Source organism: Pyrgilauda ruficollis, unplaced genomic scaffold (assembly GCF_017590135.1).
Source record: "Pyrgilauda ruficollis isolate IOZ18807 unplaced genomic scaffold, ASM1759013v1 scaffold49, whole genome shotgun sequence".
NCBI classification, from domain to species: Eukaryota; Metazoa; Chordata; class Aves; order Passeriformes; family Passeridae; genus Pyrgilauda; species Pyrgilauda ruficollis.
In genome coordinates, this window is record NW_024526488.1 from 4,284,497 (window position 1) to 4,311,935 (window position 27,439).

General features: G+C 41.8%; 1 protein-coding gene across 1 annotated transcript; it reads right to left on the reverse strand.

Moving 5' to 3' along the window:
- Window positions 1-1,504: 1,504 nt before the first annotated feature.
- Window positions 1,505-27,195, reverse strand: EDEM3 (ER degradation enhancing alpha-mannosidase like protein 3). The gene is made up of 20 exons (XM_041479564.1): window positions 26,924-27,195; window positions 25,144-25,189; window positions 21,839-21,939; window positions 19,335-19,374; window positions 18,772-18,884; window positions 17,825-17,978; window positions 17,207-17,341; window positions 16,707-16,812; window positions 16,093-16,190; window positions 14,729-14,854; window positions 13,934-14,017; window positions 12,892-12,975; window positions 12,585-12,709; window positions 11,899-12,064; window positions 9,542-9,696; window positions 8,626-8,779; window positions 7,939-8,133; window positions 7,036-7,201; window positions 6,464-6,649; window positions 1,505-4,988 (listed from the first exon to the last, which is right to left on the reverse strand). Exons 1-20 carry the CDS (start codon window positions 27,082-27,084, stop codon window positions 4,582-4,584), a joined length of 2,802 nt encoding a protein of 933 aa, XP_041335498.1. The 5' UTR covers window positions 27,085-27,195; the 3' UTR covers window positions 1,505-4,581.
- Window positions 27,196-27,439: the final 244 nt, after the last annotated feature.

The window sequence follows — 27,439 nt, forward strand, 5'->3', positions numbered from 1 at the left end:
TGCTGCAGAGAGGAGCCTCAAGCACATCTCAAACCATCAACCTGCCTGCTAGGGGGTCCATGGGGAAATCTTGAAATGCATCAAATTCAGCATCACCAGCTCATCCTTTTTCTCACCCACGTTGCTGCCCCGTGTCCCTCCCTGAACCCCCGCGTGTCCCCTGTGCCCAAAATCTGCCGGCTCCTTCCCAGCCCCGAATTCCTGACTGATGGCAGCCCCAGGCAAAGGGCAGAGGAACGCTGGGGCAGGGTTTGGGCTGGGTTTTGTAAGGACCAATCTGGTTTTCTGGATTGCTTCTCATTCTCTGCCCTGCACTGCTGCCATCAGGTCTGTCCTGGAGTGGCAGCCAGTGGGGCATCCGAGACATCCCGGGGTGGCCCCACTGCTGCCAAAAAACACCTGTGGGTACCACACAGGCTTTTTGGCACAATTCTGGCTAAAATTCCTCTGCAGGAGCCCCAGCCCATCACTCTGTGCTCTCTACCAAAGCATTAAGAAAGATGAATTTGCCAGTGCTGGGCATTAGTAGCCTGGGTGAACTTTTGCAGGTCAGCAGGGTTTTAGAGGCTCCCTTGCAGCTGGAAATGGTAATTAACATTACCTTTGCATGCAGCACTTGGGGAGAAAATGGAACTCCTGCCACAGCAGCTTTGAGCCAGTGTGACTGATGGATGAGCAGCAGCTGTGGCTCAGTTTTGGTCAGAGCAGCTCAGGTGCTTTGGGTGAAGGTGTCACACCTTTGGGTGACCTGCATGGAAGATGGAATGTGGCAGCTGAGCTGCAGGCCCTCAATACAACCACTGGCATAAATTAATTAATATAGTTTTAATAGGTCAGGACTTGGTGTCCCTTGTTTCTCAAAGGGGGCAGAAAGGGCCTTTGCTCCAAAATACTCCAGTCCCTAAGCCCTGATGTTCCCAGAACACAGAAACAGTAGGCTGAAGGAATTTAGCACTTCCCTAGCAAGGCTGGCAAGGATTTCTACTTCACACCATAAACACTGCTCAGCACTTGAACAAGGGCTTGAACTTTTAGGGCTCCTGCATCTTAATCCTAACTTCCAGAGAGGAAAAATTTACAGGAATAGAGGTGATGGAGGAATGCTCATTACAGAGGAAGGATGAAGGATACACCCCTCAATAACTCACCTCATCAGACCTGGTTTTTTTCATTCTAAATATAACAGATGCAGCAGTCAAAATGAACTTTTTGAGGGTCTGGATTCTGGATTTTAAGCATAAAATAATGCTCAAGTCAGAGAAGAGAGGTTGAAATAGCCCCATTAGATCTGTTTGCTGAGAGCCTGTCCAGTTTCACTTCTAGACTGAAAAGTGGTGTTTTGATTATTACAATACCTCTGGGTTCAGCCAACTTCCCAGGGAAAAATTCCAGGTTTTCCAGGGTGGCTCCAGCACCGAGGCTGCCAGTGAAGGACTGGTGTGACTGCCTTGCTGAAAGTGACAGCCCACAGCAATGCAGAAATGAGCAGCAGTTCAGCACAGCCTGACCAGAATATTTACATTTTATTAAATCTTTACAATCAGCAGTTATAATCAAGTACACAATTATGTACACGGATTATGTACATTTTAGCCCAGACTTTTACATCACAGTACATAGTTGCCCTTAGAAATATTGGGTACACTTATCACCAGAGAGTAAAACCCAACAATAGTGTTACAGCACCTGTTATTAGACATCTTCCATAAGAAAATATACGGCTGTAAATTGGTCTGGCTAAAAAAAGAAACAAACCAAAAATCTTATAAAATCTGAACATACAATTTCATTCACAGAATGGTTTGTTTTCTATGTTCTGACTGATGCCTGTTGCATAAGATGTCCTGTTTTTCACCTCTCAACACACACTCATTGGTGCCTACTCGGGGGCACTGGCAGGAGGAGGAGAACCAGAGCTGGGCTCATTCTCAAACTTCATTAAGAAACAATAAATGTAAACAATTAAAAGATTCCTCTAAGATCAAATGAGAAATTAATTGGCTGATCTGACTTACATGGCATGGAATAAGTGCTAGTTGCAGCTGTGATTCCTGAATTCTTCAGTGTTCAATACCATACAAAAAATGTACAATGCTATACACTAAGGGTGATTCCTGATTAATGGTGAGCAATATTCCATATGCAGGGAGCAGACTTCCAAACACTTGGGAAGAACATTTTCTCCCCTTTCCAAAAGGGCTTTTCTTTTTGATGAATACATTCTTTTTGCTTTTTAAGACGATAGTAACAGAAAACTGAATTCTTTCCAGAACGATATGAACAGGTTAAACTAAAGCCTATGTCCTCGTAAGGAAATACAAAGTGAAAATAACCTGAATAAAACAGTCCCCCCCAGTTTAATCCTCTTTCCCAAAAGGTCAACCTTGCTTGATTCAGTTCTGTAAACGAAGCTATGGCTCTTGTGATGGTTTCAAAGGTGAAGCAGAACTAAATGAAACAAAAACCACTTCAAAAGGAAGGAGGCAACAGTAATCTGAGGTAGGCCACCACCAAAATGCTGCCCCCTAAATCCATATGGAGTTCTGGGATCCCTGAAAGGTAATGCCTGCTGCTCTAATAACAGGTGGAGAAAGCAGTTACTAAAAATGAGCTGGTGATGGCAAGGAAAGTTAACCTTTTAATAAAATTTGACATCTACACCTAAATCTGCAAGTAAAAAAAAAGAAAACTTTTAGCTGCTATTTTGAGATAATAATGACCAGAGGCCTCTAGGATATAAAAATAACTCTATTTCCACCAAAAGAGCTACCAAGAAGGAAGATGATGTCCATGTCAAAAAGCATGGGAACAAAGATGCTCCTTTTGTGGCACTGAGCACTGACAGATCAACGGAATTCTGAGTGAAAACGTTTGATCTGCACCTCATGGTTTGATCCTGCACTTGGCTGTGTCCTGGCACTCCAGGGAACCAAGGACACTTACAAGGCTCCCCTGGTCAAATGCCTTCTATGAACTCATGTAACAAGACCCATAAATAAAAACATTCCCAACTGAAAACCCCCAGCTGCTTCAAGTCCAAGCCTCCAGACAGTTACTTGTGCAAAGGAATGACAACTCCATTTAAGAGCTAATTTCTTTCAAAGGACACTTATTCACTATTCCTCCTCGAATTCCCTCCTACCCTGGTGATTTAAAGTTCTGGATGATATTTAGATGGACTGCCATGCTCTCAAAAGGTGCCTGTGCATTCTGAGACTTTTGAAAGCAAGTGTGGCTGAGTACATGGATCCAACATGCCTGGGATTGCCCTGCTCACTGTACAGAGTATAAATACAGAGTATGGCTGTGCTAATTAACAATTGCATATTCAGCACGTGTAATTTCACCAGCTAAATCAAAGGTGCAGTCCAGAGTGGGGCTTCCTGTTTATTTACTCCATTGCAATGATGAACATAAACCTGCATTTTTAGCCTGCTGCAGCATATAGGCAGTGTTCATTTCATCTTTAATACAAAACCATTTTTTGAACCACAAGTCACTAAAAGCAGTTTATATAAATCAAGTTAATTAGGTTTTGGCAGTTTCTTTGGCCACAGTCAAAACACCTCTATGTTGTTTAAACTTCCCCATTTTTACTGAAATATAATGTGGATAACAAATTTGGACTCCCACTTACCTGTAACAAACTCCAGAGCCTGGGATAACACCCCTGGACTCTGAACTATTGACTCAACAGACAGAATTGTTGCTCTTCCTCACTGTCCCTGGCCTCCCTGCCTGAAACACCACATACACAAGTTGTATACAAAAAGAACAGGAGTCAAGCTGTTGGAAGTCAAACTTGTAGAAAAAGGTTTTGTTACAGCTGATGGAGCTGTGTCCTTTCAGAGACTGTTTCAGATTTTGGGGCAGACTGGAGGTTTTCCATCAGGGAGGCCAAGGGAAACACCTGGGACTCAACACCTGCCTTGTCAGCTTCCCCTCAGCCCCCAGCAGGACCTTCCCACACCTTTTCCCAGTGGCCCCACGGCTGGCCCAGCCTCCCTGCCAGGACCTGCTCACACTCTGCCTTTGGTCTGTACAATTCCTCCAGCTGGAAGCAGAGCAGGAGGGGAACTCCCAGGTCCCCTTGTGGTTCCTGGTGGTGAGGGGTGCAAGGAGTGATGAGCAGCACTGTGATATGTCAGACGAAACCAGACTGCTTCCAGCTGTGCAAACACCTGGAAACAACTCCCCTGCTGCTGTAAGGAAGGCTTTCAGCTGGGGAGGGGTATGGGTGCCCCATCAAGAACCATTCCATGGTCTGTCACCCCACCCTGCTCACCTGCTTCCCAGAGCCCCAGGAGTCCCCTCAGAGCCTGGAAGGCATGAGTCAGGCTCCTCCCTACCTGGGGCACAGCACCAGCCACGGGGCCACCCAAATGCTTTGATTGCACGTTCCCATTTTTAAACAGGAAAAATTAAAACATACAAAGAGCCTGTGCTGGAATTCTGTGTTGTTTTCCAGGTGACACCTGGTTGCTCATCCCAATACTGAATATGTTTTCTTGGATATCAGGGCCTCACTTCTACCCAAAGAGGTCTCCATTTGTTTATTAACAAATAAGTTATTATTACAAGTCATAGCTCATCCTTTTCCATCATTTCAAATGCTTCTATATCTTCATTCCAGTCTGCTAATATGGATTCCATAGGCTGGACTTTACTATCCCAGTGAGCTTTGGAACTGGCCTCTGTCTGGGTGTTTTGTTCCTGAGGCTGGCTGTCCCCTGGTGTGCATGCTGGCTCTGGAGCACTGGCCTCTGCAGGTCCAGAGGCGTGGGGATCCTCATCTGCCATGGAAACACTGGCACTGGCTGTGCTGGCAGGAGACAAAGGGTCAGGATCACCAACTGCAGAGCTCTCTCCTCCTTCGGGCTCCTCACTGAGTGCTCCAGCATCCTGAGATTCTGAAGGAGCTTCCTCGGAATTTGGTTTGTGTGAATCACTTTCAGATGATTTCTGGTCCATATTCTCCATTTCCAAGTCTTTGAAAGGGAAGGAAAAAAGAAGAAAACTTAAAACAACCGTAGGAATGCAACATTTTATTATGTATTTCAAAATCAAGGTCACTTCCCTTGGCCTTATTTCTTCAAGGAAGAGCAGACTTTCCAGTGATATGAAAATTTAATAGTACTGAAGAATGTATTTTACAGAGGGATAGGAGGGAAGCCTTTTAAACACATTTTAAATGAGGGCAAACAATACACTGAGGCTCATTTTGGTTCCTCAAGCTTCAGGAGTGACTTGTGGGTCAGTGCCAGTTACCCTCCTTCAGCCTTAAGCAAATATCCACTGCGTGCACTGAACTTTAATGCTGGATTTTAAAGCACTTCCAGATCCACCAGGATCCCACATCTGAGCACTTGGGAGTTGGACAGAGTTTCCTAAGTTTACTGAACTGTGCATTTGAGAGAGCCAAAGCCAGAGCCTCCCCACTCAAAGCAAGTAACACACGTCTCCCACGTCCCAGCTTAGCTCCCAACAACTGCCCAATTTAGTCATGCAGATTTCTCTGGGTTTGATGTTTATGGCTATAAGCAGGACACTGATATTTCAGGATTTTTAGGGAATTTAACTGCACATGCCACTGTTGACATGGGATACTTACTGCTATCAATAATGTAGTTTGGAATCATTTTACCTTTAAAGATTGTTGCTGGGATTCCAAACGGAAGCACAAGGAGGGGGAAGAAGCAGATATGGATTACAAACTCTCAAAGAAAGAGCTATCCTGTATTTAGCATTTTGTCAGAGCACTTAGCACAGTTATAAACAGGAGGGATTTGCAAGTTAGGAAGAAACAAGACAAGATTTTGGCCTATCCTCTTTGCAAATAGGCTGATTTTCTAGATACTTGTTCTTACCTACTCTGCTTGGACACAGCAGTGCTACAAGGAAGGCTTACAAGAGGAAAATCTGGAATTTTCTGCTGCATTCAAGCATTTCAACTGGGAATGTATTAGCTTGCAATTTTCTCGCATTATACAAGAACACCCACAAAACATCTGAGGTCAGCAGCCTTATTTCTCATGTTAACCACTTCTCCTTAGATAGGCAAAATAGTTCTATCACTTGTCTCTCTCCTTTTGGGTCCCAGGAATGTCACTGGGGATCTTGCTGAGGGAGAGATGCTCGCAATGTAGGGCACTGGAAACACGCTGTTCCTGATGCTACTTCAAAGCAGCTGATGACAAAAAAGGTTCAAAAGGAATCCAAAAGGCTGGATTTTCTCATAAGCCAAAGTGACATTTAGGAACAGCATTTCTGGGTGTTACCTCGTGGGGGGAGTGGATATCAATGATATCTCTCAGAAAATGGCTTGCTCAATAAAAAACTAATTCCAGTGTCAAAGAGAAAACCACAGCACCTCTGGGCTGCAATACAAATCATTCCTGTCCATTTTCCACTGTGCCACAGCACAGAGGGGAGCTACATTTACATAAATCACCTCTAACCTTACCTCTGTCTTTTGCTTTATCAGAAAGGAGCACCTCCACAGCCTCATACTCCCGGATGGCATCCAGGATGATGTTCCCTTCCTTGTTGAAGAGGAAGAGCATGGGAATGGTGATGTCATCTGTGTTCTTGCCATCCCCAGCCATTTGGAAGAGGGGGGCTGTGTCACTGCTGCTGCCCTCGTTGTCATCTAGGCAGAGAACACCAGGGGAAGGGCAAACTTCCTGTTAGATCAGTTGAACGTGGAACAGCCTCCCCTGCCCAGTCACTTCACAGCAAACCCCAGCCTGGTGTGTTTTCCTCCACTTTTCATTTCTATCCCCATTCTTCCTCAGCAGTTAGTACTCACAGCACCCTGCAATCCTTAAAGTAACAACTTTTAGTCTGCAAAAACACCGACAACCCCTCATTCCAATTTGTGTCTGCACAGAGCAAGACAAACCCCAAACATCTCTTCATCTTCTGAAAGCACAATTGCTGTGCTTCTCAGCTTAAAGCTTGTCAGCTTCCCTGGATCTTCAAATCTTTAAAATTAGGTTACATTTCCACAAATTAAGAACTTGGAATTGTATTTACCAATGACAATGCCTCCTATTGCTCCAGCTTTCTGAATGTTTCGTGCCTTTTCAGCAAACATGCACTGGCCTCTTTGCATCAAAGCAATTTTCTCTTTCACTGCCTCAGGATTAGTGATCTCTGAGCATCCATTATATGGCTTAATGGTTGCAACGAATCCTCTTGTCTGTTTGGAAAAAACAAAAATAAAGAGAGAATTAGAGCATTATGGTCATGCTTGTGAAAGATTCCCAAGTATTTTTGTTCCTTCAGTCATTCTACTGCGTTTAGTAGTTGTCTTGTGTCAGTGCAGACAATCTGTGCCCTGAAACTGGAGCTCTAGAAGCAAAGAATGACTGAATGAAAAATTAATTCTCATAATCAATGTGGTTTGTCTACACCTGGGAAGTGTTATCTCTGGAAATTTTTCTCCTGTGAACCGCTGGTCTGGAACTCCTCTTTGGGGCTGCAACATGGGTTTTCCTACTGCTTCCCACAGGGACCCCTGCCTCTGTGGATTGCCCTCTTCCATCTACAATCTAGAAAAGCTTTCATTAGAACAACTTGCTCTAACTCTAAAAAGCTTCTGCCAGCTCCTGGCTGACAGGGGAGGGAAACTTCCCCTAAATCACCATCTCCTCAGCTGTGCACTGCAGACTGGATAAGCTTGCTTTGCAACTCATGCTGTGCATGTGTTTTAAATCCTAAACCATGGCTGATGACTCAGGAGCAGAGCACAGACAGATAAGCCACTCACCCCATACTGTAACCGCTGTCATTGTCACCACTGGGCCCTGTCATTTTAAGCACTGTAATTAACTGATCACCTGGAGGATCAGCTGGATGCCCTCAAACAACAGCAGTACTGTAAAGCTGAGGCTTGTGCAACAGGGAAAGGAACAGACACACCCACATCTCACATACCCCTGCTTTGTGTTTGGACAAGTCCATCCCAAACTGTGCTGGCCCAGCAGTCAAGACTACCCTGCCAAAGAAGGGATGGGAAACAATCTGGACAGCACGAGGAGGGAGCTGCTGCTCCTTCTGCTGCTGGCTGGAGAGTTCAATCATTTCCTGCATGAACCGTAAGCCATCCTCTGCATCCAGGGAACTTGCTGCCTGCACAGAAAGGAATCAATAAACAATTTTATCTTAAATGTTTGAGGAATTTGGGGGAAAAGAAACTCAAGTTGTGTTTGCCTGGACCACTGCTACAAAGACTTTAACACAGAGGGTGGATGCTCAAGCACTCAAGCATCATTTCACAAAAGATTTAGCACCTGCACCACCCAGGAAATTGAAAATATATAGACCTCATAAAGAGATGGAAGTATCTCACACTGAAAGCAGTGTTTTCAGCCAAGATGCTGTTGGCTCCATCACTTCAACCTGAGCAGCCTCTACCTAATTTAGTGGAAGATTAGTTGAAAGTGTTGCTGAGGCAAAATATTAACAAGCATCAGCCTGCTAAATACAGCTACAATATCCAGCTATCCATGTGCCTCCTTCCACAGGGTGGCTGTCCCTCTTGAAGCTCCAGGTATCAAGTATCATTGCTAGGAGGACTTTGCTGAGAGCTCTAAATAATAAAATCCTGCCAGGTCGTCTTACTTGCACTGCATGCTGCACTAGTTGTACTCGTCCATCTTTCAGATGGATCAAACTGACTCCCATCTTCTTCAGGATCTCCAGGTGCTCAGGATTACTGGCCATGAAGTCTCTGGCTCTCAGTGGTGGTTTTGGTCCACTTCCCAAACTCTCTTCTCTGCCAAAAGACATCAGAGATCAAAGCTTTAAAGATCAGATTATCCTTGAAACAGGACTCTAGTGTTATGCCTGCCATCACAAGATTGGAATTCTTGGTACACTGAGTGCAAGCTTCAATGGAATGCAACTTCTCAGTCGAGTTATCTTTTTTATAAAGTTGTCTATATAAGTAATGATTTTATAGTACAAAACCTCCCTCCCAAGTATTGATAACAAAACTGCTATATACTCTCTCTCACTTGTATATAATCTACATTACTGCAACACTGATCAAACCCAGTTTGCCCCATACTGAGTTTTATTCATTAAACACAAATATAGAAGAGGTGGTCAGGAGGACAAACTTCCTCAGCCTTAACACTGCCCTAAATTTCTCAAAACGGGTGCAGTTATGTGTGGCAGCATAATTTCCTTACTACAAAGAAGACTTTCAGAATTTTTTAGGAGACTGCAGAAATTATATTACAAATCAGAGAGACACACTTCCTGCAATACTCCAAGTGGGAGCTGCAGCCAAATATGAAGTTCATTCAGCTCCTTTTGCTTTGAAAGACTTGCTAATTCCACCTGGAAACAAACTAAGTTTTGCTGAGGATGTGAGAGAAATCCAAAGCGATTTTTCCTGTGACCAGGAATCATCCCTTTGGCCCATCCCAAAAGAACTGCCAGCTCCAGCACACCTCATGCCTCTCCTTCCCTGCAGAGCAGAGCCTGTTCCACTCAGTGCTGTGCTAACAAAGAGAGGAAACACCCATCTTACGCTCTGGAAATGCCCCGGGGACAGCTCTTATCCACCACGTTCTTCAGAGGCTCGCGGATGCTCTGGGCAAACATGGGGTCGTTTGGGAAGAGGATCTGGGTGTTTGGACAGGTCCAGTCAAAGTTGCTGTCGTCCAGCTCTGTGTACTCTGTGCTCTAAAATCAAAGATACAGAGTAAAAAAATGCAGGTTATGTTTTTACATGAAGAACATCAACAGATAATCCTAACTTAAGTCATCTGGCTGAGTGCAATAGGAGGGAGCCAATGCACTGCAACCCCTTGGACAGATGAATACAACACTCATTCTAATCTGTAATTTACTAAATTTATATATAGTCTCTAGATTTGTATTTTTTTTTTTTTTCAGAAACAGCTAATCCTCTGCTGGTAGGCAGTACTTCTCAAGCCTGCTCATGACAAAGCCAGTGCCCTGTATTTTATGTGCTGGACAAGTAAAGGGAGTAGTTCTGGTTTCACCTGATATTTACTTTAAAGCTGCAGGCTTTAGGTCATTCTTACTAAAAATGTCACAGCTTTTCATGTGAACAGAAGATTCTCCTCCTCAGGAGCCACAAAGACTTGCAAGTCTGGATGAGCAAGGATGAATCTCTATATAATTCAAACAATTTCTATTTTCAGGAGAGATGGCAGAGTGAACATCTGCACAAATTGCTGGTTTGTAACATGTGAAACCATGTGGAACATGTCTGGTGGTTGGAGCCACATTTAGCATGTCCTTAGCTTAGCAAATAACTGGTTATAGGTAACAGGCAAGCTCATTTCATAACCCATAAAAATTAATGTAGTATTTATCCATCCCCTGAAAAGACTCACCCCTCCTGTTTGCAACACACTGGCCAATGAAAAATCAAGTATTTAAAGGCTCCCTAAAACCCAAGACATAAAGGGCTGTTACTAAGACATGACCTTTCTTGTTTATGACAGCAAATACAAACAGGATGTTGGGTTGATAGTACCAAGCATCTCTCTCACAGTTTGTTTTAATAGCACTGTATTTATGTTAAAAATCATTTACACATTCCATCTGTTCAGATAAAATTCCATAAAAGAGGAACACCCGACGTCACAGCCTTTCAGCCACCTGACACCATTTTCAGTGGGTTTTTCTTACTTGGATTATGCCCATTTGCAGCTTTGACTCAAAGAGCTTAAAAAACTCCATTTGAGCAATTTATTCTATCCTCTCTACTGGCTTTTCATTACCATTTGCAGTTCTCAATAGGACAAACCAAGTTAGGCCAGCACTTAAAACAGCACCAGCTGTGGGAACCCTGCCTCTCTCAAAGGTATTAAATTCTTACATTGGGAAAAAAAGTTACATAAAATGCTCCTTCAGACCCTTCAGAAAATTTCTTGCTTAGTTCAGAAAACAGCCTCTTTCCAAAATTCAAAGAAGATAAATTCTCAGGGAAGGAACATTTCAGAGAGGATGTGGGATTTCCACCCTGAAGGAACATTTAACACCAAACCCATGACCCATTAAAACATAACCAGTGTTTGACATTAAGATGAAATAACTAAAAATTTGTCACTGCTTAATGCTAAAGTCCATCAAACAGTGATTTTTCCAGGATATATGGCTTGACACACAATATAAGCCTTTTCCTCTGATCCAGGCATTATTCTAAAACTCTTAGAAAATGTTAAAAATAGAGGCACAAATAAGGGAATTTCTATCCTTGATGTCTCAGACATCATTTTCTCTTTCTCTTCTTCCTTTTTCTTATTGCCTTACAGACAAATTATGTCATCTTGTTGACCACTAAATCAAAAAAAAAGTGAGGATTTATGATGCTTCATGGCACAGCTGTATCACTCCAGGTTATTTTGGAAGGTTAAGTAATTTATAAACCCACAACTGTTCTCATATTTATGCAATAGGTGCCTACTGCATGGACTAAAGTGATTAAACATCCCTAATCTGTCTGCAGCTGTATCTTGTCAAATTAACTCCACAGCTGTCTCAAAAAACCTCTCAATTTGTTCACAAGAACAAACAAGAAAACCTTAGGTTTTAGAAAAAATAACAGAAAATAAATATGGGGACAAAATATCCTACTGTATTATCTTCCAATTTATACAGAAGTGGGGAATGATTTTCTTTTAGAATCTTGCTAATAATTCCTATCTTTTATCTCAAGGTTCAGCAGTGCAGAATCCAGTCATTATTCCTACTCTTGTGACTGCTCTGTTAATATGAAATAGTGCCTATTAAACAACGTGTTCAAACTGGTGCACTTCCTCAAACTATGATCTTTCCTGATTTTATTTCCATTTCCCCTCAAAAAAGGGAAGTGTACCACAGAAACTGATTTGGACTGGAGCTGTTACATACTGTATTTTTTTTAGAGATGGTTTGGTTTGTAGTGGAGAGCCAGAGTGGCAACAGATGAGCTTCTGTAGTGAAGATATAATCTTCAATGTCAAAAATCATGTCCTCCTTATCAGCAAACAGGAGGTACAGATATTTAAACATCTCAGCCAGGAAGAATGAGTCCATCCTGTGGAGAAAAAGGGGATGTCCTTTAGGGAGATCTCACTTCTAGAACATCAGTAAAATAAATATTCCTAGTTCTCCATCTCTGAAGACTTCATGACTATTACTGCTGGACATAATTCCATTAGCATTCCTTCTGCTTGGAAGAAGCTGTGTTTGGAGGGAAATGATTCAGCACATTCAGTACAAAACAGCATTACAGAAAAAAAACAAATAAACCTCCTGACAAACTTACAGATTTGAAGTATATTTAGCTCAAACGTTAATTCATCTACTGCTCTCAGACAAATGAAAGGGTATTAAACTGAAAATATTCTTCTAGAGCACCCTGTAACCCTACTGAAACAGTGCACAGATTGTTTCAATGCATTTACAGTTCAATACAATTACAGACAGGTAATTTAAGGCTTTATTATCAGACTGAAGACAGACAGCTCCTCAAATCTTAATTAATTCAATTACACAGGGAAATTTGATTTTTTTCTGTGTTTATATATTTGGAAAAATAATTGTGCAAGATTTACCTGTCTTCATGACTTCCTGTACGAACATCCTTCATTGCAGCAAACCCACAGGGAACTCTGGCATACTTGTTCAAGTTTTCAATGAGGGTTTTTCCTACTTCTAGGTAGTAAGGGTCTCCTGTAGCCTATGAAATAAAACAAAAAAAAATATTTATAACCATTACATCTTGTTTATATCCTAAACTGGGTCCAGTGGATAAGTTAAGCTGGAGATATGCTACTCAATTCTGTATTGAAATAAAACAGCAACAAAACTCTAGGTGCAAGAAAAAGTGCTCAGAGGTCAGAGGAGTGAATGTGACTGTACCTTATACAAGAAGTAGGTGCTTTCAGCAAATTCAGGCCTCAGAGGATGCTGAGCCCAGTGAACTCTGAAGTCTGTTGTGAATGCCTGAGGATGAAAAGGAACAGACGAAAATAAAATAAAGGCAGGAATGCAAACCAAATTCTATGAATTCTATTCTATTCTATTGAATTCAATGTTAACTGTATAACCAGCCTAGCTTTGATAAACACCATTTTTGCAAACATACCTACCACCTGACACCTCCAGGGCAGTCAAGTGTCACAGCACACTGACAGATGGTGAAGCAGCTGTTTCTAAATTAATACCACAGGCTAGAAGTCAGATATGTAAAAATTTCCTGGTCTATCTATTCACTCTTAATGTGCACTGGGAAAAGCCACTTCTGTCATATATTCACTATTTCACATAAGGTTTAAAACAAGTCTTTGCTTAGGGGATGGTCTGTTGACTTAAATATAACTACCTGACCTTTTAAAGTTTCCTTCATAAGTACAAAACAGAAAAAAACCAACCAAAAAACCCCAAAAGAGCCAAATTATACCATTTTAAAAGCCCTCAAAAAAATAATCATTCCAGTGCTTAGCATTCTTTGCTCTCAATAACCACACTAGGTGAATGTGATGTTAATTAAAATGTTCTCTAACAGAAATAAGCTTACACTAGAGGAAAGTCAAAATTAAACCCAGAGTCAGAAGCTTTCAAATATAATCTGAGTCATCACAGATTAAAGACATACACTTCAGCAGGTAAACAAGCTTTTCTGTGCACAGTGGACTTGCTCAAAGACTTGCAGCATTTGCAGTAAGTTTGTGTGCTGACTTTCAAAGACATTATACAAAATTTCAGAACATCCTCTCAGCTGTCAGACATGCAGAACTGCAATTCATGTAAGCTGTGGAAATGAGGCTCTGATTTTAATAACATATATACCTGCTGGTTTTTAAAACAGGCATCTGCAACTGCTCAAACTGATGTAAGAATCAGTTTACACAATCAAAAATACAAATTTTTGATTTAAAAAAATCAAAAACTACTACCTTACCTCTGGAAGAAAGTTATGCTTTTTTATAACCTGATACAGCATCTCATGTGTTTCAATAGCAGGTCTAATATCACCCTTCAACACCTAAAATTAAACAATAAAAGTAACACTAATTCACCAAGCACAGGAATAATACTCAAGGTTAAAAACACTCATGGTGTGTTCCTGTAAAGCTACAGAGCAGTCACTACATATTGCAATTATTAATCCCTATCAGTGTAAGTTACAGCTGCTCCTTAAGAGTTTTTAAGCAAAATCAGTGAACTCATTAAAATTATTGCCCATGTAGAACAAGGATCTCTGACATTTTATAGAGAACGGGAGTGAAAATGTCATTTAGTTCATCTTAAAGATGTCAATGGCACACAAAGTAGAAAACCAGTTACTAGTAAAATGGCAGCTTAATTGGAGTATTTTCATGACTAGGAGTGAAGGAAGCAAATTACAGGAACACACTTGTCCTGATACTCAACACAGCCAGAAAAGCACATAAACTTGCATTATAGCATTGAAGTGACTGGAAGACTAAGTACAGAAATCATGGAATCAGAATGGTTTAGGTTGGAAAAAACCTTAATGCCCATCCAGTGCCACCTGCTGCCATAGGCAGGGACACCTTCCACTAGCCTAGGCTGCTCCAAGCCCTGACCAGCCTGGCCTTGGACACCTCCAGGGATGTTCCCTCAGCATTTTTGAAAATCAAATTACTATGCTTGACTTGAAAATCATATATCCAAACCCAGCTACTAACTTCTTTCTTATTAAAACCATCTCTACACGGGTTTTACACCTCACCTGCAATCCAGGGAAGAAAGCAAGCAGAGAATCCATCCAGGTCCGAGCATTCAGCATTGGTTTATGAATGTGAACATCAAGGAGAAGAGGTGGCTGGCTGATGTATCTCATTATGGCATCATAGTGCTGCCAAACATCAGGAAAAGCAGGAGTTTGTGTATCAATTCATTCTCCAAAAGAGAGACAGATAACCAGACTAGCACTGTATTTGAATGGAAAAGCCAGTACTACATTCCCAATCATTACTACATTTGGCAGTGCCTCTAATCTCTTGTTTTGCAAACTAAAACCAAGTGTAGTAAATACTGAAAAGCTCCACAGTATTACACTTGCAAAGCTTACCACATTTCCAAGGAATACACATACACAAAAGTATATCCAGCAGCCATGTGATAAAACAGGAATATCACAGTTAAGGCACATTTGTTTTGGCTGAATTTTAAAGCACATCCTATAAAGAAAGCTGAAATTGCTTTCTCTGTACAACAGAATTCCAAAGCATATGGATGCCAGGAGGAAAAGGAGGTTAAAAAACCCACACAAAGCAGCTAGAGTGGATGGCTCAGAAGAACTTCTAAACCCACTAGGTCACTTGCCACATAGCTGACTTCCAATCCTAAACTTTGTTTTCTGAAGGTGCAATCCTGAGCACATGAGCCAAACTGCCAGGAAACACTTAACAGATGTAGCTCAAGGAAAATGTAACACTGGAGGCTGCCCCTTAGAACCATGAAATCATTATTACACCTAAAGTATTACAACTTTAACTATGGAATTATTCCACTTCTAATAAAAAAATCATGCTATACGATATTAAATGATCTAAGACGTTTTCAATGGGTATTGCTATTTTCAAAATAAATAATGCTTTCATGAAAGAATTATGATGCTGACCAAGTTGCTCAGTAATTTATGAATTAAAAAAAAACCTAAGCATGGTTTTCAGCTTGTATACTTAAATGCATCCTGGGCCTGAAGATCTGCAGTGCAAAGCAAGATCCACACTTTGATTTTTCTGTTGCTCCAGGACAGAATGAAATTGTGCAATGGCTTGGAAGAAGAGGGCCTTACGTTCTTTTACAGAAACATTTGCAGTATTGGTCTGGAAATACAGCTTCTCCCTGGGAACATGGATAAAGGCCTAGAAGGTCCTGATTTTTACTGGATGGGTTTAAAATAACTGCTCAGGTGACAGCTAATCACCCAAGATTAGCAAAAACCCTCAGTAAAAAGAGCTGGCACTAAACACAGCAGAAGTCACAGAAATTTTACTAAAGATCTCTTCTCAGCCTAACAGCTGACAACACAATTACTCTGAAATTTGTATTGCAGAAGGCACAAACCTGAGCAAGGTGTTAACTTACCGTGTTGAATCTTTCCAGGAAACTGTCATCTCCCAGCAAGACATAGGCTTTTAATAAATATTCATAGTATGAATCTATTCCTGCTCCAACTCCACTATCTAGGAACAGGTGAAAATAAAAAGATGGGTTTACTTTATGTAGCAATATGGGTATTTTCCACATTTTCCCACTTTGATTTTAAAGACTCTTCCAGTGAAAGGAAATATCTCCTTTCACTGGGATTAAGGCACAGATGGAAGCAGAGACACAATACTGTGTGTCTATGCCAAAGGCTTTGTACTACCAGTGCACATAATAACATGGACAGACATGCACTGAAGACACTTATTTCACAGGACATCACTTTTCCCATCCTATTTATATTTTCCCCATGTATTTATAGCAAAGTCTCTGAAAATTCATCCCAAGGCATTTCCCTCTTGGCATTAAAGAGATCAGGGAACACTTTGCCATGAATAAAACCCCCTTCTCTACCAGAGAGGGCCTTGCTCTGTGAGAGCAGAGCCAGGCTTTGGGGCAGCAGGTTTCTCCACTGCCTATGCAGTAACATCTTTCAGCAGTGCAGGTAAGCAGCTGGGGGTGGCTGAGGCCCCCTGGCCGAGGGTCAGCCCCACCTTTGCGGACCCAGTCTCCAGTGTGGATGTTAATGGTGACCCCCACTAAGTTGCTGCTGCGCTGCCTCTTCTCCCAGATAAAATCCAGAGCCTTCCGGGCATATTCCTGCAACAACAGCAACAGGGAATTAGGGAAACACAGACACTGAACTCTCTGATTCTTCTGGCTATTTCAGTTAAGATGCCAGGAAAGGAAGAGGATGTTTCATGTCTAATAATTTCAGAACTCATTCTGATCTTCAGAATATTTATCTTGTTTACTTCTGTATTACTCTATTTTCAACCAAATTTATTTCCTGTGATTGAAAAAATTATTCAAAAGAAATCAAATCTTAGAAGAAAGCCCACAAACACTACAGATCTCAACATATACAAATGTTTTTGTGCAGCACAGCTGAGACATCCATTTAATGAACTTAGAATAGTTTTTCAAAAATTACAAAATGTAAACACAACACTAAAGGCCTACAGCAAAAATTAAGATATTGTGGAAAGCAAACCTCAAATATAGATGTTCCTGTGAATCTGCTTAAAGCTGCAAACTCAAGGATCAAGGTACCAGCACAAGCTGTACATGTATCAGTTTCTGTTCCTGTTCGTGCTTCTGGATGTCTTACACCAAATTTTAAGTTAACCTAGAGAAAAATAGAGATTAACATATTTATTTTTACTAGCTGAAAGAATTTACACTCCTATGATTGTATAGCAAGTATATAATCTATGCTCTTTCTAAAGACAAGAAAAAACAGATCCCTTTGGTTTTCCTCTGCCAACTTAGACATGTACAGAGAACTATCCACAAATACACAAAATATCAACCCTCCCTAACAAGAGCATATTGCCTGGTTCACTAGACATTTGATTAAGAGAATACACTAAAAATCTAATCTGAGCAATTTTTTTAGCAACAAATCAGGAACTCAGAACATCACAAGTGCTCCTGGAAATTTAGTTTTTTAAATATCTCACTACTGGCTCTTAGAGTACCTGCAATTTATCAGCTTTCAATTTTCTGGCCACTTAATAAATATAGAAATGATTTTGGAAACAGATATGAAATCAAAACAACAGAAGTTGTGATTACAGCTGTAATCCTGCATTAGAGAAACAGAACTTACTCTTGGATAAGGGAGACCACTAGTGGTGTTAAAAGCAGGTAAAAGCTTGTAGCCCAGTTCCTTTGCCATGTGCAGGAGTTCACCATTGTACCACTGCATATATTCACCTTTTTCCTTCAGCATAATTGCCACTGAGTGCCCACCTAGGAGACCTCTAAACACAAGAGAAATTATCCACATCTCAAAAGGTGTGTTCATCTGAACAGCAAGGACAGCTCACTACGATTTAGATGACATGTACGTAACTGTGACCCTAGTTTTTAGACTGCTGATTCAATTCCCATTATAATCAAGGTTAGCTACCAGTATTTTGGAAGCATTTCTTCTTGTTTATCATTGGATTCATAGACTCATCAATATTAGACAGGAATAGCAACCAAGACCTGCAAAATGGCATATAATAACTTGAAATTACATGCTCTGATTCTGCATTGAGCCCCAGAGGTCCTTTCCAAACTGAAATAATCTATGACCCCAGATATTAAAATGTGGTAAATCAGGTATGGAACAGAGGCATTTGCAAGCCTGTTTCTCTACAGCAAACCCCCTGCTCCCTCAGCATGCACATGGGGTTCTTAATCAGCAAAGCTGTGCCTGCAGCAGGGAGAGGGGGGCAGCTTGATCCAATACCACTGCAGCAAGTTCTGCCTTGCATTTTAAAACCACTCTCAGGCAAACTGACAAAGGCACAACTATTTCAAACAGGTGGAATAGCACAGAAAGGTGTCTTAAAGACACTGCCTAAACTGTGCCTGCAGCAGTGAGATGGGGGCAGCTTGATCCAATACCACTGCAGCAAGTTCTGCCTTGCATTTTAAAACCACTCTCAGGCAAACTGACAAAGGCACAACTATTTCAAACAGGTGGAATAGCACAGAAAGACACTGCCTTAAAGACACTGCCTAAGATCCACATTTTTAGGAGTTTTGAAAACAAAAGTTACTCACCCAAGGACTCTTATGTTGGTTTCAAAGACAGAAACAACTATGTCATTATCTAAATTAACATCCTTTATTACTTTTTTTACAGCCTCTTCAAACTCTTTGGTTTTATTTAACACCTGGAATACAACAGTGAGCAGGTGTTCAGTTCCAGTATAGCTAATGCAGTCACAGTGTATTTGCATACAGGACATTTCAGTGCACACAAAGTTACCCAAGAAATATAAACATACAATTTAAACCATAAATACATCAGTAGTTATTAAGAGGTGCCCACCCCTACTGGAGCCTCTTGCTTTAGACTATAAAGGAAAGCAAACCCTTTTGTGTTAAGTTAGAGCCAAAAAAATGCAATATAAAAAAGTATCAATGAAATGTGAAGGAACTGCTGTAGTTATTACAACCAACTCCAAACTCCATCCTCACAGCACTTCAAAGTTCCCACAAGCAACAGTCACTTCAAACAGAGCCACAGATCAACAGTCATGAAAAAGAAATCTAAAAATAAGTCTGAGCATCAGAAGACAATCCCTTTGTTTTATCAAAGCTTATCAACAGATTAAGCTTACCACAAGAGTGTCCAAAGTATCAATTAAGGTCAGTGAAAACCTATGAAAGAAAATTAAAAACAGATTTACTATAGATCTGTATGTGTAGGAATTAAGTGATTTTTAATAGTAACTGATACCAGGGAAGAAACTAAATTCTCACAGACCACCAGCTGCAAAACAATCAGTTGTACTCAACATCTTTAGAATCAAAACCTCTTTCTGAGTTTCACCCCTTTGCTAGTGACCAGAATAGGAGCTGACAAAGAAGCTATAATTACAGATACGTTTATTTACTGCAAAGCTTTCTAACTTCTGGTAAGCAAATTAAATTTTTATTTCTTGTCTCCAATCAAATCTATCAGGAAACCCAGCATAAAAGTTTAAGTTGTTTTCCAGCCTCTGTTTCACTTGTTTTTTCAAAAAAAAGGAAAAATGTTGAGATCAAAAGTCTAACTTCTGGTAAGCAAATTAAATTTTTATTTCTTGTCTCCAATCAAATCTATCAGGAAACCCAGCATAAAAGTTTGTTTTCCAGCCTCTGTTTCACTTGTTTTTCAAAAAAAAGGGAAATGTTGAGATCAAAAACCATTCCAAGCTAAATTTCTCATACCAGAAACTGTTCCAACACTAGCAAGTGGCAGGCTTAAAATAAAGAACTACTTTATTTATTCTAAAATAAAGAACTATTTTAGCAGTGTCCAAGGCCGGGCTGGACAGGGCTTAGAGCAACCTGGTCTGGTGGAAAGTGTCCCTGCCTATGGCAGGGGGTGGCACTGGATGGGCTTTAAGGGCTCTTCCAACCCAAACCAGGGTGGGATTCTGTGATTATTCCATGAAAAGAGAACATCAAGTCAGCTCCACAGTGTCTGAAACACAAGATCCTAACAAGGATTAGAGGTTTTCTCCAGGGCTGTTCCAGTGCATCCCAAGCTGAGAGGATCTTTCCCCATCCCAGGAATTATATCTATAATTGTATCTTAAACATGTCTAATTCCAACAACTGCTCCTATGCTAAGACACACCCACAACACAGAATAGAATTTACAGAACATGACGGTGTTAAAACTGAACACTTTGGAACAGTTAAAATTGCCCACTGAGGAGCACACACCAAGGATTTCAGTAAGTGCCCAATGACTGAAACCTTGTAGGCAACATGTGACAACCACAATTCTAATTAAGCATTCCTATATTATAATTGTCTTTAATTTGTAAAGATATAAGGGCATTCTGTGAGTGATGTTTTACAGGAGACAGAGATTAACTAACGACTATGCACAACTGCCTAACAAATTCACTACTTTTTCAGTACAAAAGGAGGGAAATGATGCATTTCACATCTACATGGAAGGCTCCTAAGTTCTCCAGGGAAACAGAAGTGACCCAGCTGCCTCACCCTGTCATTTTGTGATTGCAAAGACTGGCAGAGAACACAACTGATGAGGCAGCTGGCAAGAAAAAGGATTAGATAAGCAATCTGCTACAAATAATGTAACTAATTATAAGGTACAGAATAAAGCCTGTATACAGAAAAACAATAAATACATATAATAATTTAATGCATCCAAGGGGCTAGAAGGTATTTTTACTCAAATGCTAGTATGTTACTTTTAGAAAAGGTCATTAAAAAGAATGGACTAAAAATATATTTTCTTGACACTTTTCATCTGGTGTATTTTTGGATACCTCCAAGGCAGCAGGATTATATGGAAATCTCTAGACTAAAAAACATTTGTACATAAGAAAACATAGCCAAAATAACATGCTCAACATCCTAAAGACAATTAGAAGCAGTATTTAAGAGGATTTCACCTTTGATTAACACTATTGTGCTTAGAAACATTAAACAGTGATATTAAAAAAAAATCAGCTGTTTGTTAGGAAAGAATTTGATCTATGAACTGCACATATTCAAAGGTATCCATTACAAATGCATTTAGAGTAGGTCAATTTTGCCTTTCACATGGAAAAAAACAGTCCTTAAATCTACATTTTGCTAGCCAAAGGATCAGTATTTTGTACTACCAGTTCCCTTGAAAGAAAGAATAGAAAACATTTCCATGTCTGAAATAATGTTTTATACTTTGACAAAGGCCTCAAGCTATCACACACATGATAATCATTTGACTGCTTGTTTTCAGGAAACTTTCTACTTAAAGAAAGCACTTTAAATATCACTTATTAGGCCAGCATTATGGATAAAGAGTTTTTTGTCCTGTTCAGCACAACATTAACCCTTATAACCTGTACTACTAATACCATAAATGTAAGCCCATATTTGGAAGGTTTTCCTACGGAAAATACTTGGGAGAATGGTTAAAAAAAAAATCTTTGGATCTCATTCACTGGTCAATTCTCTTCTTCTAATTAAGGTCCAATTTCACATGAGTTAACTTCACAATAATAAAAGCACTTCTTTCAAGTGTAAGTTTCTGGCCATATCAACTGAACAAACAAGTTTTATGGGCTGCCAATTGTACTTCTATTCCTAGATGTTTACAGTGACCATTTCAGACACTAACTTTCCCAAGGCATCATCCACATCCCCTCGACTTGGCTCCTGACCCCGCACTCGTCCACGACAAGTTAAAGGCATGAGTTCATCAGCTGGATACGCATGCTCCTGTTGGGAACAAAACAGGGGAATCAGTTACAGTGCTCACAGCCACCCTTGGGAGCCTGCAAAAGGAATCCTCATCATGCTGCTCTTCAGAAAACCTGCATGGCCATCACAGAGCCCTGCAGGTGGGAAGGGACCTCCAGAGTTCATCTTGTCCAAGCCCTCTGCTGGAGCAGAGCCACCAGACCCAGCTGCCCAGAACCACATCCAGACAACTCCTGAGCATCTGCAAGGAGGGAGACTCCATGGCCTCTCTGGGCACCCTGTGCCAGTACTGGTCAACTCCACAGTGTAAAAGTGTTTCCTCCTGCTCAGAGGGAACCTCCTGCAGCTCAGTTTATGCCCATTTCCTCTGAGCACTGCTGAGAAGAGCCTGGCTGTCTTCCTGTCCCTTGTTAAACTCGCTGGAGCCTCCCCTTCTCCAGGCTGAACAGCCCCAGCTCTCTCCCTTGTTAAATTCCCTGCAGCTTTCCCTTCTCCAGGCTCAGCAGCCCCAGCTCTCTCCCTTGCTAAACTCCCTGCAGCTTTCCCTTCTCCAGGCTGAACAGCCCCAGCTCCCTCAGCCTTTCTTTACAGGGAAGAAGCTCCAGCCTCTGCATCACCTTGATGGCCCTTCACTGGACTCTGCACAATGAACTCACCTGGCTGAGGGTGACAGTCAGTGACAGGTAAGAGAACTCAGAAGTTCAAACAAAACATTGATGAATTACCACATAAGACATAAAAGATAACATTCACCAAAAAAAAAACCCAAACCCCTAACAAGACTGAGCCTTTTACAAATGTAACAAATATAAGACTGACATCAATAACAATGAATCTTAAATATATCTAATTCCAGTTAACATGAAATTGCCTCCTTTAGAAACTGAACACAAGTGGTTTGGGACAGAGCTTTTCTCTTAATTTCAGCAGGAAACTGGCTGCTGTACTGAGGTTTCCAGTTTGACTTCTAGTGAACTAACTATGTGGCAGGATAAAAAACTTCAATTGCTGCAATGAAACTGCAAGTAAACACATTCAAAATCTTTCCAAATATATGGAACAAAAATAATCTGTGTTCAAGCATGAAATAAAAATAAAAAAAGAACATTCCTCTATAAATAAACAGCTCTTACAGCAACTTCTTTTGAAACTGATGGTTTGTTTCCCTGTATACCACCCTCCTGAGTGTTTTGGTCTTTGCTCAAGTCTTTGTTCTCCTCAAGTTTAACTACAAAAGGCAGAATCTAGATCATTTTAATACAGCTTAGATGTTTCTGAATATCTCTGCAAAGTATTCAGAAAAACAGATTAAAGAAGTCCACAACAAAAGCAATGTCAAAACTGAAATCTCTGACTTAAATTTTGGATAAATGATAAAAAAATCTGGAAAAATAAACTTTTAACTTTACAAATAAAGAACTTGATGCATTTTGAAAAATAAAAGCCTACAGCAGAGAATAAGCAGCTATTGGATTATTTCCCAACTTGTCACTGGCCTCAAGTGACTGACATTTTCACGTGTTCTGACAGCCAAGAAGAAAAATATCCCCATTATTACAAATGCTGTTGATGGACTGATAAAAAAAAAACCCAGCAGCTTTTTCTCAAAGATTCTGTTAACAACATAAAAAAAAAAAAAAGGCAAGGGAATTTCCCTTGCAATCAAACATGAATTTTCAGTCTTCTAAATACGCATGTCTAAAATACATATTAATAGAAACAGAAAATCAAAACTTTTCAGCTGGCTGTTTCAAAACCACCTGCAAAAATACTTCATTCTCCTGTTGTCAGAATCAAGTCTGGTACTCTAATCTTTTCTTCGACTTTAAACAAGCAAGTCACATTTCTCTGTTTGTTTAGTGCTCCAGCATACGTGGCAAATAAATATCCTTTTGGCTTCAAAGTTTCCAGGACTGCTGAAGTTTTCTCTCTCCTTCAAACAGAATTTTCTTGCTTCAGATGTGGCAAGACCCCTACCAGTTGCCAATTTATCACACAATGAACAGTAGAAGCTCAGCTCCTTGTAATATTTTATCCAATTTTGCCAAACACATAAGTTTTCCATTGAAGAAATCCAAGCCAAGTGTTTTTCATGGAACCAGATTACAAAAATTATGACCAAAAAGCCTTGATGTTTAACTGCTAAAGGTTTCAAAAGTACAGAGCTTAAGTTAAAAGGAGAAACTGCACCCCTTTGAAAATCCTCTTGGCTTGGCTTTCTGTCCACTCTACAGTCCTGTATCTCTCCCACGCTGTATGAAGTTTTAACTCCTGAGATTTTAAGTTTGAATTACACATTACAGTTTAAACCATAACACACAACCTGGGACATGTGGCAAGATGCTGCAGGGAAACAGCAGTTTGTGCTGCAGGAACTGATGCAACTTCAGAGGGGTTTCTGTAACAGCCACAAAGAATGTGCAAGAATGTCCACATGAAGCCAGTAAGAATTAATATTTTATATTTATCTTAGTCACATCCACACTTTCTCCTCAGAAGTGTATTACTTATAGAATGTTTGAAAGTAATTTTTACTTGAGGAAGTCCACTCCAAGTAACTATTTTTTGCTAAGCTTTTGTAAACAGAGCCAGCTCAGGGTGTGTGGAATGGCTCAGAGATCCAGAACAGGGGGACACCTGCACAGGAATCACAAGTCAGAGCAGAAGAAACCACAGCCAGTATGGCCCATGGTCATGACAGTCACACCCTGGGCACAGCCTGGAATGCCTGGATATGGCACCAGATTCCCTTTCTCTTCCACTAACAGTTTGTAGAAGAACACCCAAACTGCATCTGACATGGCTTACCACTGAAGAAATATTAAATGTCATTTTTACCTACAAAATAAGTAAGATCAATTTGTGTTCTCCAGAATCTAATGCCTACAGACAGCTCTTCCAAACTTCCTTTTCCCAGAATTTCAAACCAAATACTTTACTGCTGGTAGCCTGACATGAGATGAACTGGTTTGGAAAAGGTCAGGCATGGATTAGGAGTGTTACCACAAGGAATTCTTAGTTACCACTCTAAAAGCCATCACAACCCTCCAGGAAGGTAATACTTGTGGTCTTTCTGAAGGCTCTATAGGTGCTGTTTATTTTAGCTCCATTTTCACCACTCCTTCCCAGATATTTCTATAGAATGTCATCTACTGTAGGTTGCTTTCTCCCCTAGGTCAGCAACAACTCCTCTGAAAAACACCAAACAAGTATTTGACTTACCATATAATTGCTATATGCATGATCAAACATTTCAAGCACTTGATTTCTAAAAAAGAAAAAAGAAAAAGCATTAGTGGTCTGTCTCCCAATGGCCTTTAACACACCATCTTACATGTATCACTTTAATGTCTGAATGGCAGGCACAGGTCTTCTACTAACATACTCTACTCAGGTAAATGAAATATAGAATAATGATTTTTCTTGATTCAGCTACTCTTGTCCACTACAGAAAGGAAAGACTCTTTCTTCACCAAACATGAAATTATTTGGGGAATCTCTTGGCAAGCAAATACTAAAGAAAACCCTTACATTTGTTTCATATGTTTGAAAGGAACAGAAATGCTCCTACACATAAAAACTCCCAAAAAACCACATTGTTTTTTTAGGACACAGCACTACTTCTGATCATTCCTAACTGTTTCACTAAGGAGCCCTGCAAGGAATAAAGGATGCTAATTTCTACCATCAACATAATTCACAATCTCTGCTGATAAGACAGAACATAGAAGAGCTAGGAACACCACAATTATATTGTAAATATCCAATTTAGTTCAATGACTTGGAAATTCAAGAAGTAGTTTTAACTCATTAAGTGCATTAAGGCATCAAAAGAGTAGAGGATGGTGCTTTTCCCAGGTGCCTCTCAGGTAGCAGCAGCCAAAAAACCCCAGACAAACACACAGAGCTGCTGGGTGATGCAGCACACAGACAATTGCTTAAAACTTACATTACAGGCAAACACAAACCACAGCAGGACATGGCCTGCACAGGCTGGGAGCATCAGATGATACTTCAAGTGCAATGCAAAACTTTTAAAACAAATTGGGGAATGAAGTTTCAATTCCTTGTGTAGCCTCGTGAAGAAAACATATAAAACACTGCACACACAATTTATCCTGAGAGCCCATAATGGAAAAGCCCAGTAACTGTAAACACTGGAGTTAAATATCAACTTATACACCACAGCTGGACTTGATGATCTTGGAGGCCTTTTCCAACCTTAACAACTCCATGATTAACAACTGCGAGAGTATCCACACTGCTTCTCCAGCAGGCTTTTTGTGTTATTGTGCTGTACAACTGACCACTGGATGGGAAGAGGACGATGAAACTGCCTCAGAAACATACTAAGACAAAATTTTTTGATTGCAAATTTGTTTTAAAAAATCCCACTCCGCGCAGGAAAATGTATTTCCACACACTTTGTAATATTTATCCTTCAACTAAAAACTACGATAAAAAAACTCAGCCTCTTACACGTACGTGCAGGGGGACCGGAGCAGTCTGGGTTACATACAGGAACCAGGCAGAACACACGTAAACGTTTACCTTTTTTATGACTCCCGCACTCTCACAGCGGCGGGGCCATAATTAAACCAGCCCAGTGGGGATCTGCACTTGCCTTGGCTCACTTTCACCCCGAGCCCCACGCAAGCCCTGCCCGGAACCTCCAAGGAGAGCTGCGAGTCCATGGCTTGACCCCACAGCGGGGAAGGGGCCGCGTGTCCCCAGCAGCGGGGTGAGCTGGCCCGAAACACCCGCCAGGCTCCGGCACACGCAGCCCCAGCACGGCTGGGCACCGACGCCACGCGTCCCCTGCAGCGCTCGGGGGCGGACGGACGGACGGACGGACGGACAGGGGACGCCGTCCCGAAGCACTGCACCCGCTGCCGCCCAGCCCACCCCAGCCCCGGGGGCAGCGCACACCCCTGCCCCGCGCGGCGCGGCCCGGCCCGCCGTCCTTCCTTCCCTCCCGCCCGCCGTCCGTCCCTGCGCTCACCCCAGCCGGCGCTTCTCCTCCCTGCTCATGGCCCCGGCGCCCGGGGCGGCCGCCAGCACGGAGGAGGCGGAGAGCAGGCCAAGGGCCAGGAGCTTCCAGGGCCTCCTCCAGCGGGGCCCCCGCTCCCCGGCGCGGCAGCCCGGAGCTCCGCTGAGGGCCATGGCGGCCGGCCGGGTGCCCGCTAGTCCCGCTGCGGGCCCATCGCCGCTCCCGCGGCTCCCGGGGCAGGAAGGGCCCGGCCCGGCCCCTCCGCGCGCGCCCGCGGGGGCGTAGCCAAGGAAACGGCCTCGCGCCGCCGCCGCTTCCGGCACCGCCCCCCCCCAGCGCGCGCCGCCGGGCCAATGGAGGAGCGCGGCGCGCGGGTCACGTGAGCCGGCAGGGAACGCGTAACGAGAGGGTCGACGTGGACAAAGGGTGGGGAACCACAGCTCCCGGCGTGCCCCGCGCCCCGCCCGCACACGGCTCCCGGCATGCCCCGCGCCCCGCCCCGCCCCGCCCCGCCCGCGCGCTCCCTCA

Bases quoted from the DNA above. Each gene is read 5' to 3' on its own strand.
- EDEM3 (XM_041479564.1), bottom strand. From the start codon at position 27,084: ATGGCCCTCAGCGGAGCTCCGGGCTGCCGCGCCGGGGAGCGGGGGCCC. The intron at 17,342-17,824 runs GTAAGTTCTGTT...ATTTTTCTCTAG, and splicing joins GTGGTCTCCCTTATCCAAGA to GTTAACTTAAAATTTGGTGT. The intron at 12,710-12,891 runs GTACAGTCACAT...TTTATTTCATAG, and splicing joins GCACCTACTTCTTGTATAAG to GCTACAGGAGACCCTTACTA.